This window comes from Marmota monax, unplaced genomic scaffold (genome assembly GCF_021218885.2).
Source record: "Marmota monax isolate L192 unplaced genomic scaffold, Marmota_monax_Labrador192_F-V1.1 WCK01_AAM20220418_F8-fsc00023, whole genome shotgun sequence".
NCBI classification, from domain to species: Eukaryota; Metazoa; Chordata; class Mammalia; order Rodentia; family Sciuridae; genus Marmota; species Marmota monax.
Window position 1 is genome coordinate 2,155,189 of NW_026692907.1, and position 19,563 is coordinate 2,174,751.

Consider the following 19,563-nt stretch of genomic DNA (forward strand, 5'->3'; position numbering starts at 1 on the left):
AGGCAGTGAGACAGCTCTTTTAAAGAAATGGCATGGAGTAAGGACAAGAGGTGGGGATGGGATGATGAGTAGTTCAGTGTCACTACAGCACGGAGTGCTTCAGGTGACATGGTGGGAGACGGAGAAACAGGTGGGAGCCAAGATTCAGAAGGCCGTGGACACTAGCCTGGTGGATAGATTTGTTCCTATTGGCCACATACCACAGAAGACTTTTGAGCCCCTTTTAACCATTAGATTGGTCCTCTGTCTTTAGAACTGACCAGTGCTCTTCTACTAGTCCAATATTTCTTTCTCTGATCCCCCAAGCTCTACCCAGATCCAGATATCTGCCTTAAGTTTCAAGGCTCTGAAAACTGTTAGGGTTTCGGGAGGGGGTAATTGATCTTTTTTTCAAAAAGGATTTTACATGCTCTTTCTGACACTATACTCAACACGCAAATGGCACTGGTGTTTTGGACTTGAGCCAGTTGGATCTGTTCTCTCCTCAAGGGAGAAGGATTATCTAGATAATCAGTATATTCCAGTTTCTTGCTTAGTTCTTCAGCATTTGTAATCACTATTGAATGAATGTTAGAACTGGTTTGTGATCTTCCTGTTCAACTGGTGGTCACCTAAATAGATAAGGACAGGGCTGAGACCAAACCTCAGGTCTCTTAACTCCCAATCCAGTGCTCTTTTGGATGCACTCCAGCCCCTGACTCTGCCTGGCCAATATGAAAGGAACAGAATGTACTTGGCTGCCTCAAACCCACAGGGTCCTGATTGAGAGCTGGAGCTAAAGGAAGGTCGTGTTCCCAGAATGGAATTCTGTTGTGCCTCAGGCCAGACAGCATAATTCTATGTCTTTTGATACCTTCCTTCTTCTGTAAAATGGGAGCAGAGCCTACCTAATCTTTTAGCTACAGCTGAGATCAAGGAAGGGGTGGGTGGGGTTTTTTTGTTGTTGTTGTTTTGCGGTTGTTTTGTAATGGATGAGGGATGGTGGATCTATATTCAAGTTGAGGAATCTTCAAGTCAGAGTTGGAAGAAGCATTGAGGACAATGTGTGGTGACAAGCAGCCTCCTGCGGTGGACTGAACCAGGAAGAGTCCCTAGAGCTAAAGGTCAAGAGTTTCCTCTTAACAACGGGCTTCCTTTCTTTGGAACTGTTCAAGCTGAGACTGTTCACTGAGGAGGGTCTTCACCTCTGCACTGATGAGGTGGCCAGGTCCCAAGATTTCACGGTTTCGGGCTCCTGTACATTCCCTCCACCCCCAATACCTGCTCAGCTGAGCTGGCAGGGCAGCTGAACAGTGTTAAGAATCACTGCCTGTCAAAGATCCTCAGCGGGCTAACGCCACGGATTACTAGTGACAACAGTAACATTCGCTACCGTTTTCCATTTACCTATAAGCACCAGACACCTTACATACCAAATTGTCTTGGCGAAATAAATGAAGTTGTTAAAAAAAAAAAAAAAAGCTACAATCGTGGCAGGTGCGTTGATCAGGATCTCCATTTAACTGAAGACATAGTTAAACGGAGATCCTGATCAAATGCCACAGTCGTCCAGGGAGCAAGCGTTGATCAATGTAGGCTTATCGAATTGCAAAAATGAATTTCGGCGGTTCTTTTTCTCCAGCTCTTATTTCTAGCTTGCTCCATAAAAGGAGAAGGGGAGGACTTTGGCTAGGTCCAACGCCTCCTCCTCCCGGATGGGGAGACCAGCTGTCTCCAGGCATCAGCCGGGCGGGCGGGACTCGGCCGTGGGCGGGGCCTTCTGTGGGCGGGCTCTGTGGGCGGGGCCGTAGACGGGAAGTGGGCCCCGGGCGGGGACGAACTGGACGCGGAGTCCCTGACGCTGCGTCTCCGGCCTTGAGGGTAGCGGCCTTTTTCTTGGACTAGAATTCCTTCACTTCTGCGTTCTCGCCGCCCGGGACGATGGTGCCCCGCCTACTGCTGCGCGCCTGGCCCCGGGGCCCTGCCATTGGCCCTGGAGCCCCCTGTCGGTCCCTCAGTGCTGACAGTAGGCCTGGCCAGTACCTGCAGCACAGCATCGTGCCCACCATGCACTACCAGGACAGTCTGCCCAGGTGAGCCCGATCTCCCCGACCCCGCCAGCCCAGGACTGACCCCAGCGCGACTCCATTCACTCAGGACTTCTGAAACTGAACTGGCTTACACCCCCAAACCCCGACCTTGGAGGCAGCCATATTCCCCATTCTCGAACTCCTGTGACTTCCCAGCTTCCAGTTTCTCCAGCCCAGGAACCCCAGAACCTTCAAGTTCTCCAAAATCCTTCCATGCACAATTCTCCGATTCTCCATCTTGAGCCTTTCTCGAATTCCCTCTCCATTAACCTAACTTCCAACCGGATGGATGGATGGATGGATGGAGTGCCTCAGGATTGAGGCCCTCATATTTTTCCTTGAAATATGTCCTGCCTGAATATCTCCAAAACCATCAGAATCCTTCCAAACTAGGGGTATCTAATGAATGCTGAGCATTCCTGCCTGGAATATTTAGGTTGCCAGTTTCTGATATTAATAGTACTGTGGTTACCCTTCCTCAAGTTCTCCCAGGGCTCCCCCTTCTTCACCCATTACTCAGAACTTTCAGTGCCACTCCTCATTCTTCCACCCTCCTCTTTTAGCACCCCATTAGTCTTCACAAGCACTGCTGCATGTTCACTCTTACCTTCAACCATACCCCCACCATGCACATCCTAACTTCTAAGTCCAGTCTTAACCTGGAAACGTTTCACAAGCCACCAGACCCTCCTCAGCATCCCTCCCTTCAAGTTCCTCTCTCTAAAATATCCTCCCTCACAGACATTTCTCCCTGCAACTTCAGCCCACCCTCATAGAATTCTTGAAACTGTCCTCAGTGCCCCTTGAGGACTTCATCTCTTTCAAATTAGATCCAGGACTCTCCCAAATTTTCAATGCTCTTCATCATAGGCTACCATCCCCACCTTCTGAAACATGAAACACCCTATAAGAATAGCCCTAAGTCTTTCTCTCCCCAACCCTTACCTAGCACTTCCCAGCTTCCAGTTTTTCCAGTCTTTGAACTCCCAGCCTTCATCTAAATTGCCAGCTCTCCTTCTCCAGAAAGAAATTAGAAATTTCCTTCACTCTCTGAAACTGAACCTAAATTGTCATCTCTACTCACTCACCATTTAGTTCCTGGAGCCAAGTTTCAATTTGTTTCAGAAATCCTTCTCTCTTTCTCACTAAACTGTCATCAGGAATCCTCCAAGCTAGGGGCCAGTACTCGCTCCCCAGCAGCATTATATCACAGGCAGTGCCCCCAGCCACAAGGTTGCTGTTTTTCTTTATATCCAAGAGTTATGTTTAACCCAACATCAGTGCCCACACTCCCCTCTCAGGAAGATCATCCAAAGGCAATTCTGAAATAACAGTGTGCAGACCTCTAAGACAGACTAAAATGAGATTATCTGAACTAGTAGGAGAGAGAAAGAAAACAGAGTCTGTGTGCCTGAGGGATAAGCCTGGGACCTGCCTCCTCCTTGTCAGCATGTGTGTCTGAGCTGTGCTTGTATGTGGGGGAAAGGTCAGGACTGACAAACCTGTCTTCAATTGCCAAATCCAGAGTCATGGTCATTGACTTTCAGGCAGGCCCACGCCCCACCCAGGTTTAAGATCAAAAGGAGTTTCTGTATTTCAGACTTGGAAAGCTAGAAAGAATATTTAAGATCATTTATTCCAAAGCCATCCACAGCACAAAAATCTGTAGGAATCTGCAAGAATAAACCATAATGCTCACTGCCCATTAAGCAACCAGTTTTCATGACCTCATCTATAAAGTGGAGTTAGCTGGGGGATAAAAGTCCTTCTAAATTCTGGAGTAGAGATGACAATTTAGGTTTAGTTTCAGAGAGTGAAGTAAAATGTATCATCTTTGACATTTATCTTGATGTCAGACTTGGTAAAGAGCCCTTACTTTGAAGTCTGGTAGAACTTAGTTTCAGATTCTATATCTGCAACTGTAGCTATAATTTTGGGCAATTCAGTTAACTTAGTGACAGTCCCCTGTGAGTGGCAACACACAGTTCTCTGTTGTACCATAATACTGAGATAAGATACAAGAGATAGGGAAGTATCATAATTAGTCACTCCCTCCTCCTTATCTGTCAGTTTTCTTATTACCTTTGCCTTTTAACTTGGTAGACTTGGATGCTCTTTCTACCAGGATCCCTCCCACTATGATTTGCCTGTTGTTTGTTTGTTTTTATGAGTGTGGTAAAATATGCTTTACATAAAATTTACTATTTTAACCACTTTTAGCTGTATAGTTCAGGGATATATATAGAGTGTGTGTGTGTGTGTGTGTGTGGTGCTGGGCATTGAACCCAGGGCCTTGTGCATGGGAGGCAGGCACTCTACCAACTGAGCTATATCCCCAGCCCAGGGTGTATATTTTTTTAAGAGGTGTATTTATATAACTTGGGACTATGAAACTGTAAGTCCTAAGGAAACCAAGGATGGATCTGATTGGCCTCTAATCCACATCAATGAATATTTATCAAATATTTATTGATGTGGATTAGAGGCCCATCAGGAATGGGGAGGCACTTGTGGTTCAGTGGAGGAGATAAAACAATGACAGGTAAACAATGTTATAATGTGGATAAGAGGGAAATGACATCTTGCTGTCCTTAAAATAATGAGATAGGAGTCAGACCTGATTTATTTATTTATTTATTTATTTACTTATTTACTTATTTATCTATCTATCACTTTATGGTTCCAGGGATTGAACAAGTCACATCCCTAGCCTGCCCCACTTTTTATTTTGAGACAGGGTCTCACTAAATATTCCTGTCTCAGCCTCCCGAGTTTCTGAGATTACAGGTGTGTGCCACTCACACCTGACTTTAACCCCAGCTCTACTTTTTACTGTTTGCATGGCCAGGAGCAAGCTGTATTACCTAAAAATGGGAATGTTAATATTACCTTCCTTTCTGAGTAGTTAGAACCAAACCCTGTGATAGAAAGCACTTGGCTGGATCTTATGGCACATGCCTGTAATCTCAGCAATTTGGAAGGCTGAGACAGGAGGATGGAAAACTTGAGACCAGCCTCAGCAACTTAATGAGCCCTGTCTCAAAATTAAAAAAAGAAAAAAATTTTTTAAAGAGCTGGGGCTCTTAAAAAAAAAAAAAAAAAAGCTGAATCTGGCACATAATAAGTACATGGTGTCAGTCACAAGTACTGTAACTGGTGTAAATAATCACCGAAAGAAAGCCATTGTGTTGAGTGAGCGTAGAGGTGCAAGTGACTTAGAGCCTGGGTGAGGGAAGTTTCACAGAGAAAGTAGCACTTGAGCTGGAATCTGAAATTCACCAAGTGAGCAGTAATGAGTAAAGGACAGAGAGGAACATGACAAGGAACAGATAACTGCAATCTGTGATGTGACCAGAAATTTTGAAAGGTTTATGATAGGCTCAGCCCAAGAAAAGAATCACTATGTAGGCCTTAAGTTATTGGAGTTGGTGTGGGGTGTGTGGGGGGAGAAGAGCCCATTATTAGGCACTATGTTAGGTCTATAATTGATGCACAATAAATGTCAGTCATCTGTTGTTTTTCTTTCTAATCACTTTTGGTGATGACTGGTGTGGAGACATAATAGGCAGGTTCTCTAGAATTCCTGCAGGAGGCAGAAGAGTCTGAGATTCCAGGATGTGGAGAATAACAGGGAAAACAGTAATGTTTCAGGCCCCACAGGCATGTCTTTCAGACCTATCTTCTTGTCTTCTAGAATAAATTTTATTCCCTAGCAACTCTGTGAACACTATCCCAAGTGTAACTAGATCCTGTAGATGCAGAGAAGGCTTTTTAGCTGTGTTCTTGCAGGAGAAATCCCAAAGTGCCTACTTCTCAGAGGAGTATTGGGGAACGAGTAAGTGACCAAGAGGAACTTAAACAGGAGATAAATCAGTGTAGCACTTACTTCCATCTTTATTACAGCAAATGACTTTTCAATGGGAGTGGGTGGAGAAGGAAAACCCAGGTAGTTAAGATGGAACTGTCATGTACCTCCCTTAACACCTGGGCTCTACCTCTTTCAAGGCCTGTTGAATTACATCACAGGGAACTCCAGGAACTGTGGTGCACATGTTCAATCACTTGTGGTGTTCTCTGAAGAATGTGAAGGAAGTAGGGTAGTGCATAGAGACTGGACTTGCTCTCACATCTCAGTTTTTCAAGAGAATGAATGTTAACTGGAAGAATGGCTTCTGAACACTTACTGAAAAAGAAATTGTTATGGTGCAGACCTTTGTGGTAGCAAGTTATAGAAATTTCAAGTCAAACTGGGCTTTAGCAAATGAATTCACAGTCCTGAAAAATAGCCAATGGATCAAGAGGATCATATGATGTCATTTAGACCCTGTTTCGGCTTCCTGATGAACTCTTCATTTATAGAACTCCATTCTCAAACAGGTTTTCTTCCCCTGGTGACAGAGTGGTAGCCAGCACATAAGATGTAGCTTACATCCTGATCTTTTAGTGACACAAGCTAATAGAGATTGCCCTTCCTGGGAGTTCCAAAAAAAAAAAAAAATCCTGTCTGATTGGTTCTTACTGGTCTCATCAGTCCTATACTAGTAATCTGTAAGCCCACCCCTGGGAGTTTGAGGTAGTCGGTTCCACCAGCACCACTGGTACTGAGTAGGAAAGGTTAGTTCTTCCACAAAAACAGGGTACTATTACTAGAAACCTGGGAGAATGGATGTCAGGTGGCCCAAAAGCAGAAATGAGAAAATTCTATGCTAGGCACTGAGGAGAGGTGGTGATGAGCTGATTTCCTAGAGAAGTGAAAAGACTAGGGGCAGAGTTTGGAGCTACAGGACTTGAGGACTGACTAGTTTATTGAGTCTTTCCTATGTGCTAGGCACTCTTCTAAATCATTGATAAGCATTGCGGCATTTAACCAGTATAGAACCCTAAAGTGGTACAAATGCATATTACCCCCATTTTATAGATGAGGACACTTGGGTACAAGACAGTTGTATGCCCACAGTCACACAACTGTGAGGGATGCAGCCAGAGTCAGCTCTCTAAATTTCCTTGCAAGGGCAGGAATCAATATGACTCCTGAAGTTGTAGTCACAGAGTTAGAGAGGGCCCTAGAGCCATTTCTTTCAGTTTCTTCCTTTTACTGAGAAAAAAATTACCAGAGATGAAAAGTAACTTTTTTAAAAAAAAATTATAACAGCAGGGTGCAGTGGCACTTGCCTGTAATCCCAGAGACTTGGGAGGCTGGGAGGAGGAGACTTGGGAGGAGGATCTCAAGTTTGAGGCCAGCCTCAGCAACTTAGTGAGGCCCTAGCAACTTAGCAAAACCCTGTCTTAAAATATAATTTTTTTTAAAAAGGGCTGGGGATGTGGCTCAATGGTTAAGTGCCCCTGGGGTCAATCACTGGTACCAAAATAGATAGGTAGACAGATAGATTAGATAAATTAACAGCTTTATGGGGAGGCTGAGACAGGAGGATCTCAAGTTAGAGGCCTGCCTGGGCAATTTAACAAGATCCTGTCTCAAAAAATAAAGCTGGGTACGGTGGTGCACACCTATAATCTCAGCTACTTGGGAACCTGGACAGGAGGATTGCAAGTTTGAGGTCAGTCTGGGCAATTTAGCAAGATCCTGACTCAAAAAATAAAGGAATTGGGGGGAGGGGTGTGGCTCATATGAAACACCACTGAGTTCAATCCCCAGTATGAAAGAAATTTTTTTACTAAAATGTGGAGTTACCATTGATACATTAATGATCAATTTTCTCATTTGCCTTGTGAAGCTAATTAATCTCTTTAACATATTGTCTGCCTTATGCTGACTTTGCTTTCTCTCCAGGCTGCCTATTCCCAAACTTGAAGACACCATTAGGAGATACCTCAATGCACAGAAACCTCTCTTGAATGATGGCCAGTTCAGGTAAATGCTGACTACTCTGAATGACTATGGTTGGGTGGTTCCAGAGAGCCTGGCAAGTAATGGTGGACCAAGCTTCAGGGAATGTCTGTGACTTGATTGGATCTCCAGAACCTGGAACCTAGTTTATACTTTTGCAAGTTCAGGAAAAGATTTTCATTTCCAAAAGACTGAGCAGTCTCTGAGGTGAGAGTCCTTCCAACCTGACTCAACAGATGGTTTATGAGCCAGAATGCCTTACTTTTTCAGGGGAGGGGTTACTGGGGATTGAACTTGGGAGCACTCAACCACTGAGCCACATCCCCTGCCCTAATTTGTATTTTATTTAGAGACAGGGTCTCACTGAATTATTTAATGCCTCCCTGTTGCTGAGGCTGGCTTTGAACTTGTGATCCTTCTGCCTCAGCCTCCCGCTGGGATTCTAGGCCACTGTGCCCAGCCAGAGTACCATACTTGTACTTTATCTTGGCAGGTGTACCTGGGAGGCCAGCTGGTACTGGTCATTTGCAGAGGGCGTGTATTCTTGGTAGAGAGGTCCATTGAGAACCATATGGCCCACCAGAAGTTTGCTTGTTGAGCATGTTTATGGTGCTGGATAGTATGACTTCCAAATCCATGCCCTTTTCAGAATCTCAGAATGTGATCTTATATGGAAATAGGGTTGTTATAGATGTAATTAGTTAAGATGCGGTCCTACATCTTACTGGAGTAGAGGAGTAGAATAGGTTTTTTTTTTTTTTTTTGGTCTGAGGGATTGAACCTAGAGGGCCTTATCCACTGAGCTATATCCCCAGACCTTATTTTTTATTTTGAGATACGAAGTTGCTAAGGCTGGCCTTGAACTTGCTATCCTCCTATCTCAGCCTCCCAAATCACTGGGATTACAGGCATGTGCCATTGTGCCTAGCAGGGTAGGTCCTTAATCCAATACAATTCATGTTCTTATAAAAGAGTAAAAGAGATATAAACAGCGATGTGAGGATGAAGACAGAGATTAGAGTGTTGTATCAACAACCCAAGGAGAGTCAAGATTGCTGTTATCATCAGAAGCTAAGAATGGAATAGATTTTCCTAGAGTCTTCAGAGAGATACAGTCCTGTTGATGCCTGGATTTTGAACTATAGCCTTCAGAACTGTGAGAGAATAAATTTCTGTTGTTTTAAGCCCCACCCAGTTTGTGATCATTATGGCAGTCTTAGGAAACTAATACAGCAAAGAATTCAAAAATAATATCAGATATTGCCAAAAAGTGGATTGCATTAAGCTCTGTTAGCCTTGTGTGGTTTGGTACTTTGGTACTTTTTTCATAATGAGAATTTTTTGTATCCATAACTGGCATTTCTATTTGAATCAGAATCCTTCATTGGGCAGTGACAGAGAAACAGAAACTATTTATAATCTAGGTCCCTGCTTTTAAATATTCCTTGTTCAGGAACTGTTAGTGTTCTCTTCAGATGGATGAACCACTTAATTTACCCACATTACCTCAAACGGTGAAATTGCATTAAAATAACCAAACTTTGAAATTAAAAAAAAAATTCTTGTAAGTCACTAGAAGTTTCTTTTAATATAGTAATGAATTAACAGCTACCAGTTACAAAGTGAGTATTATGTTTTAGACTATATATTTTTTAACTTTGTAGGGTGGTCTCTTTTACACATCAAGAAACTGAGACTCAAGAGAGAATGTATAACTTGTCCAAAGTCACACAGTTTAAAAGTGACAGAACCAGAAATTAAACTCAGCTATTTTTTACTCAAAAGCTTATATCCTTTTCTTCATGCCAAACTGCTTCCTAGAGATTAGAGTGTCCTGTGAAATATTGATTAAGCTTCCTGATATCCTAGATTTTTCTGTTTTAGATTGATTCCTTTTCTGCTGATTTCAGAGGTACCTTCTTACCTCCTTCCCAGTTTGTAGGGATATGCTGTTGGGGGATCCACAGATCCCTCTGAATTCTTCTTGACCATGAACCTAAAGGTATTAGGTATTTCCTGCCATGGTTTAATTCTGTCTTTTTTGATCATTTCAGGAAGACAGAACAATTTTGTAAGAGTTTTGAGAATGGAATTGGAAAAGAACTACACAAGCAGCTGGTGGCTCGGGACAAACAGAATAAACACACAAGCTACATTTCTGGTAGGTGGGCTGGCCTGTGGGCAGGACTTTTCCCAGTGCCATCTATAATGAAAAATAAGGAATCCTCTCTGCCATTTTGGTCTCATAAATATATTTAGTGAGACCAGCATTGAAGTTATGGCCCCCTCAACTTCCTGAAGCAGATGTTAAGGCTGCGGGAGCGCCTCCCTAGGTGCTGACTGGGGGCCTCCTCTCTAGCAGTGGCTGCCTTCTCTATTGGTGGAGTCCAATCAAGGACTATCTGAAAAGGATGCAGGATCAGGTCCTGCGGCTTCTTCCTATGGTTCTAGGTCCCCCATAGGCTGACCTAATTGCCCTTTCATGACTCCTCCCGATACACTCCATGCTTCAACAAGCAAGAACTCTGTGGTCCCCTGAACCTGTGAGTCTTTCACCTTCAATGCCTTTTATCCATATTCTTCCCCTTCTGCTTCTTTTTTCTTTTCTTTTTGGTACTGGGCACTGAACCCAGGAGCATTCTGCCTCTGAGCCACATTCACAGCCCTTTTTTATTTTTATTTTATTTTATTTTTTAAATATTTTTTAATTGTTGGTGGACCTTTATTTTATATATTTGTATGTGGTGCTGAGAATCAAACCCAGTGCCTCATGCAAGCACGCTACCACTGAGCCACAATCCCAGCCCACACAGCCATTTTTTAAGAAATGTATTTTAGAGAGAGTTGCATTAAATTGCCTAGGCTGTCCTTGAGTATGCATTGCAGACTTTCTGTTCTGCCTCAGCTTCTGGAATTACAAATCACTGTGCCTGGCTCCATTTTCTTTTTTTTTTTTTCCTGGCAAATTCCTCCTTTGAGATCTGGGTATGGTAGCATTTTTGTTTTGTTTTGTTTTGTTTTTCTTTTTAATATTTATTTTTTAGTTGTAGTTGGACACAATACCTTTATTTCTTTTTATGTGATGCTAAGGATTGAACCCAGGGCCCCTCACGCGCTAGGTGAGTGCTCTACCGCTGAGCCACAACCCCAGCCCTGGATAGGGTAGTTTTTCTATAAATCTTCTCAGTCCTTTCCCCTCTCATTCAAAGTTGGTTACTTCCACCTCTCTTCCTTCAGCACTTCTTTAACTTACTTTTTCTTTGTATCAGGTTATACATGCACATAGTTTAAAGAATCAAGTATTTCCATAAGGCTTATTAGGAGAAGTAGCAATTGCCTGACCTTCCCTTATTTTCACACTTCACACCTTCTTTCATTTCCTGTTTAATTCCCTTGATATGTACCCACAGGTCCCTAAATGATATACTTATATTACTGCATCTTAATTTTAATTTTTTTTTAATTTTAGGCATTATCTGTTGACATCTAACTACAAAGATTAGAATTTAGCAAATGTTTACATCCCCTCCCACATATATAACTGTAGATATTTCTCAGACCCACATTTTCCCAGTATAATTATTTATAATTTTGGTTAATTCAATATTTCTTGTTTGTACTGTTATGATCATACAAATGCTAGTATTAGCTGAGTCATGTAGTACATTGGGATTGTTTTTCCTTTCCTATAGAAACTTATTTTTTTCTCTGAAGTTTTTAAAAATTTTTTTTGGCACTGAGGATTAAACTCAGGAGTGCTTAAACACTGAATCACATCCTCAGCCCTTGTTATTTTTTATTTTGAGACAGTTTCTCTCTGAGTTGCTTAGGGCCTCACTGAGTTGCTAAGGCTAACTTTGAGCTTGTGATCCTGCTTCCTCAACCTCCTGAGTTGCTGGGATTACAGATATACACCACCATACCTGGCTTCTCTAAAGTTAATAATGATCCTGCTGGGCACTATGGCACATGCCTGTAATCCCAGTGGCTCGGAAGGCTGAGATGGGACGATGCCAAGTTAAAAGATAGCCTCAGTAATGGTGAGGCACTAGGCAACTCAGTGAGACCCTGTCTCTAAATAAAATACAAATAGGGCTGGGGATGTGGCTCAGTGATTGGGTGCCCCTGAGTTCAATCCCTGGTACCAAAAAAGAAAAAGAAAAAAGAAAAAAAAGAATAGATGAGACCTTTTTTTTTTGATACCAGGGATTGAACTCAGGGGCACTTGCCCACTAAGCCACATCCCCAGCCCTATTTTGTATTTTATTTAGAGTCAGGGTCTCACTGAGTTGCTTAGCACCTCACCTTTGCTGAGGCTGGCTTTGAAACTTGTGATCCTCCTGTTTTAGCCTCCCAAGCTGCTGAGATTACAGGTGTGTGCCACCCCTTCTGGCTCATCTTTTCTTTTGATTAATAATTTATGCCCATACTCCTCCTAAATTGTCTGAATCTCCTCTGAGTACATGAGAGAACATTACATAGTCTATTAATTTTGTTCTTTTAAAAAATAATATATATATGTATGTGTGTGTGTGTGTGTGTATTAGTTTTAAGTGGACACAATATCTTTATTTTACATTTATATGATGTTGAGGATCAAACCCAGTCCCTCAAGCATGCTTTACCACAAGTGCGCTCTACCACTGAGCCACAACCCCATCTCCTAATTTTTTTCTTCTTGACAAAGTCTCTTCTAGAACTTCTGACTCACTTTGGACTGGGTCTGTGAAACCATTCCTCACGCCACCCCCCCACACTTTTTTTTTTTTTTTGGTACTGGGGATTGAATCCAGGATGCTTTACCACTGAGCCACATCCCCAGCCCTTTTTATTTTTTATTTTTAGACAGGAACTCACAAAATTGCTTAAGGCCTTGCTAAGTTGCTGAGGTTGGCTCTGAACTTGTAATTCTCCTGCCTGAACCTCCTGAGTCACTAGGATTGCAGGTGTGTACCCCCACCTGGCATCTGTGAACTCTTGGCCTGGGATCTTTTTTTGGGAACTTTTTATTTCAGCTGAGTTTCTCTTATTCTTTCTCATGCTGGGACTCTGTTTCTTGGATTTCACATTTTCCTTTCTTAGTGTCTCCTTTATTTTCTTAGAACACAAGATTCCCTTTGCTCTCTGGAAGCAGAACACAGAGAGCAAAAGTTTTGAAAGTTCTCATACTTCAGTGATAATTTATTTGACTAGCTTGAAAATAATTTTTCCACAGATTTTAAAGTCCATACTCCATTATCTTTTATTTTATTTATTTTTTATAGGAAGAAAGGTTTATTTTGGCTATGGTTTCCATCCACAATCAGCTGGTTCTATTCCTTTTAAAAAGCAGAAACATCATGACAGAAAGGTGTGGTCAGGAAAGCTGCTCACCTCATGGTATCCAGAAATCAGAGAGCAAGCAAGTGCTCCATTGCCTTTTACTTTCAGTGTTGCTAAGTTATTTTGTTATTTTGAGTCTTGATCCTTTGCTTCCTCTGTTTCTGGAAGCTTTTAGAAATTTCTCTTTTCCTGGGTGTTCTGAAATTCAGATAATGTGTTTTGGTATGGGTGTATTTATACCTTTTGCTGGGTCACTCAGTGAGTTCTTTGACCCTTCAAACTCATGTTTATCCCAGCTCTAGCATATTCTCGTTTTATTTCTTTGATTTTTCTCTCTTCTTTTTTCTATTTTCTCTTTCTGGTTCTCTTATTCAGTTGCAGAATTTCTGAGCCTGGTCCTCTAATTTTCTTATCTTTTCTCTCATATTTTTTATCTCTTATTCTTGTTCTGCTGTCTGGAAGATGTGCTAAATTCTGTCTTCCAGTCTTTGAGTTTCTAAATTTCTCCTTTCCTGTTTTTCATTTCCAAGGGCTCTTCTTTCTTTCTCTTAGGATGTTCTTTTCTTTTTAAACAATTTTATCTCTGGAATGTTTAAAACATTTTTCTTCTTCCTTCATAGTCAGTCTCCTTCAAATTGCCTTTTTTCCTGTTTGTTTTGCCTCTTTTCTTTCTGCTGATGCTTCTTAATCCTTCTGCTGCCTTAGATATGAGTGACATACTAAAAAGTTATTGAAAGCTTGTGGATGAGGGTGAGGCTTGTTGGTTACACGTGTCACTGTGATGTGATCTGGCTAAACTGTTTCTTTGAGGTTCTCCTAATGGTAGTGTCTTTGAGACAGATTCCTCAGGGAAGGTTTTTCCAGTAAACTGCCAGGAGGTTGCTAGTGTGGTAGAAATAGGGCAAGGGAAACAAGTTTGAGAGCTCAACTGTGATTTAGGTCTTCTAGTTTCACTTTAACCAGAGAATACAAAAAGCCTTCTATCAAAGTAAGGACGAAACACTGGGTTAATAGTAGTGATCTAATTAAACAGTTGTTCAACCAGAGATCTAAACAGCCCGTTACTGAGCTGTCTGGAAGTTCTGCTGTGTAAAACAGATTATTTTTTTATCTGTCTGTCATGCCAGTTTAAGATTGGCTTTCTTGAATCTGTTTTTGGTTATTACCCGTTACCTAAATACTTTCAAGTTTTGAATATTTGCTCTTTTCTCATTCTCTTGGCCTTATTTTGGGGTGTGTGTGTGTGTGTGTATGTGTATGTATGTTTGGGAGAAGGTACCAGGGATTGAACTCAGGGGCACTCAGCCTCTGAACCACATCCCCAACCCTATTTTGTATTTTAAATTCTTTTACTCAAGGTTGGAGTGGGAGTCAGAGTAATGAATTTATATTTTCTTTAATAAAATACATCTTATCCACTAGTACTTCTTTTCTCTCATCATTTTAGGGTATTGCATCACATTTTAATTTTGTTTGTCTACTTCACTAGAATTTTTCAGAATTAAAGAATATATCCTATTCTTCTCTAAATCCCCTGGACCAGGACCTGGTACTGACTGTCAAAGAATGGAATGGAATGAATGGGCCAATGAAGAAGTCATGGTTAAATTGGATCTATTGGTCCTTTCCCAGTGCTACCTGTGAAAATTATTTCCTCTAAAGTCGTAGAGAGTCCTTTTTTGTTGATTTTATCCATGTGTACTAACCTCAGCAGGAATTCCCTTGAAGACACATTTTTCTGATAAAATATTGCGCTGGAAGTTTTGTAGGCAAAACATCCACAGGAATGCAGAGGGCAAGTTAGTGTGATCCACATGCACTTATGGTTATTTCTAATTGGTTTTTTGAGTACTTCCTTTTTTTTAAGAGAGAGAGAGAGAGAGAGAGAGAGAATGAGAGAATTTTTTAATATTTATTTTTTAGTTTTTGGCGAACACAACATCTTTATTTGTATGTGGTCCTGAGGATCGAACCCAGAGCTGCGCGCATGCCAGGCGAGCGCGCTACTGCTTGAGCCACATCCCCGCCCCTTGAGTACTTCCTAAAAGAGAATTCATAAATATATACTGTACATAGAAGAACAGTGAAGGCTGCCCTTTGTGCCCTGTCCGTTAAGGAGATAGTCAAAGATGAATATTATCCCTGAAAGTAGATAAATCAAGAGAAACCTAAGGATATGGGGTAGGAATTAGCTGTTCTGTTCTAGCATGGAATCTCACTGCATGTTTTCCCTTTAGGAACCGCCCCCCCCCCAAAAAAAAAAAAAAGAAAAAGAAACAGAATAAAGAAGAAAAAGCAATTAATAAACATTAGGGGAATACATATCAGATCCATAATGATATGCTACTTCATACCCACCAGAATGGCCCCAGTTAAAAAGACATATAGTAACAAGTGTTGATGAGGATATGGGGGAAATTGGAATCCACATGTGCAACTGGTGGGCAGGCTGCAGCTACTTTAGAAAATGCCCTGGCTGTTCCTCAAAAGGCTTAAAAGAAACGTAGATGACCTGCCAGTTCCACTCCTAACTATATGCTTAAGAGAATTAGTAACATGTCCAACCAAAAACTCATATATGAAAGTTCAAGGCAGTATATTTCATAATAGCTAAGAAATGGTAACAACCTAAATAGCCATTAAACAAAATGTAGTATATCCATAAAATGGAACATAGTTCAACAATAACAACAAAATTAAACAACAGTAAAAATGAAATGAAGAACTAATATACTCTCCAACATGGATGGACCTCAAAAACATTATCAAAAATGACAGCCCAGGGGAAGGGAGGGGGCATGGGGTTATTAATGATGGTGGAATGTGATGATCATTATTATCCAAAGTACATGTATGAAGACATGAATTGGTGTGACTATACTTTGTATACAACCAGAGATATGAAAAATTGTGCTCTATATGTGTAATAAGAATTGTAATGCATTCCACTGTCATCTATAAATTAAAAAAATGACAACCCAGATGCAAAAGACCACACATTGTATAATCCCTTTTATTTTACTTTTTAGGTCCCTGGTTTGATATGTATTTAACTGCTCGAGACTCAGTTGTTCTGAACTTTAATCCATTTATGGCATTCAATCCTGATCCAAAATCTGAGTATAATGACCAGCTCACCCGGGCGACCAACATGACTGTTTCTGCCATCCGGTTTCTGAAGACACTCCGGGCTGGCCTTTTGGAGCCAGAAGTATTCCACTTGAACCCTGCCAAAAGTGACACGAATACCTTTAAGAGACTCATACGCTTTGTGCCTTCCTCTCTGTCTTGGTATGGAGCCTACTTGGTCAATGCATATCCCTTGGATATGTCTCAGTATTTTCGGCTTTTCAATTCAACTCGTTTACCCAAACCCAGGCGGGATGAACTCTTTACTGATGACAAGGCCCAACACCTCCTGGTCCTAAGAAAAGGACATTTCTATGTCTTTGATGTCCTGGATCAAGATGGGCACATCGTAAGCCCCTCAGAAATCCAGGCACATCTGAAGTACATTCTCGAAGACAATAGCCCTGTGCCTGAGTTTCCTCTGACATATCTGACCAGTGAGAACCGAGATGTCTGGGCAGAGCTCAGGCAGAAGCTGATACATGGGGGCAATGAGGAGACCCTGAGGAAAGTGGACTCCGCTGCCTTCTGCCTCTGCTTAGATGACTTCCCCATTAAGGACCTTGTCCATTTGTCCCACACCATGCTACATGGTGATGGTACAAATCGCTGGTTTGATAAATCCTTTAATCTCATTGTGGCCAAGGATGGCACTGCCGCTGTCCACTTTGAGCATGCTTGGGGTGACGGGGTTGCAGTACTCAGGTTTTTCAATGAAGTGTTTAAAGATAGCACTAACGCTCCTGCCATCACTCCCCAGAGCCAGCCAGCCAATACAGACTCTTCCATCACTGTGCAAAAACTCAGCTTCAAATTGAATGATGCCTTAAAGGCTGGAATCACTGCTGCAAAGGAAAAGTTTGATGCTACCACGAAAACCCTCACCATTGACTGTATGCAGTTTCAGAGAGGAGGCAAAGAATTCTTGAAGAAGCAGAAGTTGAGCCCTGACGCAGTGGCACAGCTGGCCTTCCAGATGGCCTTCCTGCGGCAGTATGGGCAGACAGTGGCCACCTACGAGTCCTGCAGCACTGCAGCATTCAAACATGGCCGCACTGAGACCATCCGCCCAGCCTCCATCTTCACAAAGAGGTGCTCTGAGGCCTTCGTCAGGGAGCCCTCTAAGCACAGTGCTGGCGAGCTTCAGCAGCTGATGGCCGAGTGCTCCAAGTACCATGGCCAGCTGACCAAAGAAGCAGCAATGGGTGAGGCAGGGGTGGGGAGCATGCCCTCTGTGCCTGGGTTAGACTCAGTAACATCCCCCCACATCTGATGTCTACCTTGTCCCTAGATTTAATTCACCTGCTTACTCCCAAAATGATGATTTTTTCCCCCTTATCCTAGTAGTCTGAAGAGCTAGCCCAGCCACTAGGGATCAGAATGTTCTCATGTGCTAAGTAGGGATGGGGAAATGCATCTAACTTTCTTCTCATTTAAAAGTCATCTTCAGTTGTGAGTCATGATTCTCCTTTTTCTATTGCTTGTTAGTTATCAGACTTCCTTTCAACAATTGAGAATTTCTAAGCCCACAGCTCCCCATCACTTTACCTCAGATGTAGCGTGTTGGCTCCTTGGAAATAGATCATCTCAGAAGTGCTTTCCAAATTGAAGTGTCATCTTTTCATCTCTTTGTGATAAAATTGAAAACCTGGAAAGGATGTGGAGGATATCCAATCTTTTCACATAGCTTCAAAGTCCTAGAACTGAAAGGGTCCTCCAAGACCTAGTTTTTTTCCTTCTCCATTTTATAGGCAGGAAACTGAGGCCACTGGCCTAGTGTTACACAGAAAATATGTTGTAAGGCTGAAATTAGAACCTTGGCAAAAAATCCTTTTTTTTTTTTTTTCTAGTGACTTAATCTTGTCTTTTACATGTGAATTGGACTTTGAGTTTTGTCTTATTTTTGGTTTATGTGTGTGATGGAGGAGGGGCGGTTGCTGGGAATTGAACCCAGGGCCTTGTGTATGCTAACACATACTTTACCACTGAGCTGCGTACACCTCTAGCCCCATATCTTAAGTTTTTGAGTCTATGGCTTTCTTCACGTAGTGTCTTGACTGACTAAATTGATTCACAATTTTTAAAACCATGCTTTCATTCTAGGCTCATTTTTAGCTCAATTATTGACAGCTGAAAATCTGTTTTAAAATAATTTAAGGTAGGTGCAGTGGCACACACCTATAATTCCATTGACTTGGGAGGCTGAGGCAGGAGGATTGTAAGTCAAGGCCAGCCTCAGCAACTTAGTGAGGTCCTAAGCAACTTAGAGATTTGTTACCCAAATAAAAAAAAATTTAAATGCCTGGAGATGTGGCTCAGTGGTTAAACACTTCTGGGTTCAATTCCTGGTTTAAAAAATTTTTTTTAAAAATATTCTGGAATGGGCTTCTGCAAAGTTTAGTGAGCTGGAGATATACATATAGAGGTAGAGAGACCCTTCTTCTACTTTACAGACTGCTCTTAAGGGGGATTCCTGTCATGGCTGGGAGGTTTGCCTAAGATCCTTTCTAGTTCTGAGACTCTGAGACTCCTGTTTTTCCATTTTGTCTCTGACAGGCCAGGGCTTTGACAGACACTTGTTTGCTTTGCGGCACCTAGTGGCAGCCCAAGGAATTGTCCTGCCGGAGCTCTACCTGGACCCTGCATATGAACGGATAAACCACAACATCCTGTCCACCAGCACGCTGAGCAGCCCAGCAGTGAACCTTGGTGGCTTTGCCCCTGTTGTCCCTGATGGCTTTGGCATTGGTTATGCTGTTCATGATGACTGGATAGGCTGCAATGTCTCCTCCTACCCAGGACGCAATGCCCGGGAGTTTCTTCACTGTGTTGAGAAATCCTTAGAAGATATATTTGATGCCTTAGAAGGCAAATCCATCAAAGCTTAGCTTCCAGGTAGATGGAAAGTCCTCCATTACTTCCTCATGAAAATGGAGGGCCGTGTAGCCAATAAGTGCTATCCTGTGCCTAATGAAACTAGTCATGGGCCCAAGCAGCCAGTGCTGCAAGCTTGAGCTCAAAGATCATTTTTTTAAAGCTAAATGTGTTATTTCTGAATGGGAAATAACAGTTTCAAGACCCTCTGATCAAGATATTGGGTTTAAAGAACTAACTCAGGTCTATTTATTGTTTAAACAGAAATAAAATGTAATTGTGTAATTGTTGCTTAAAGATGCTTCCTCTTATTATTAGTAG

General features: G+C 42.0%; 1 protein-coding gene across 1 annotated transcript; it reads left to right on the forward strand.

Annotated features, from left to right (window-relative positions):
• The first annotated feature begins 1,797 nt into the window (after positions 1-1,797).
• Cpt2 (carnitine palmitoyltransferase 2) lies at positions 1,798-19,539 on the forward strand. Its single transcript, XM_046451123.1, has 5 exons — positions 1,798-2,072; positions 7,861-7,941; positions 9,972-10,078; positions 16,269-17,573; positions 18,925-19,539. The coding sequence occupies exons 1-5, from the start codon at positions 1,921-1,923 to the stop codon at positions 19,254-19,256; spliced, it is 1,977 nt and encodes a 658-aa protein (XP_046307079.1). The 5' UTR covers positions 1,798-1,920; the 3' UTR covers positions 19,257-19,539.
• Positions 19,540-19,563: the final 24 nt, after the last annotated feature.

What these genes read in the sequence shown, in the direction of transcription:
- Cpt2 (XM_046451123.1), top strand. Translation starts at nt 1,921, where the DNA reads ATGGTGCCCCGCCTACTGCTGCGCGCCTGGCCCCGGGGCCCTGCCATT. An exon ending in TACCAGGACAGTCTGCCCAG is followed by an intron (nt 2,073 to 7,860) that starts GTGAGCCCGATC and finishes CTTTCTCTCCAG; the next exon opens with GCTGCCTATTCCCAAACTTG. An exon ending in ACACACAAGCTACATTTCTG is followed by an intron (nt 10,079 to 16,268) that starts GTAGGTGGGCTG and finishes TTTACTTTTTAG; the next exon opens with GTCCCTGGTTTGATATGTAT.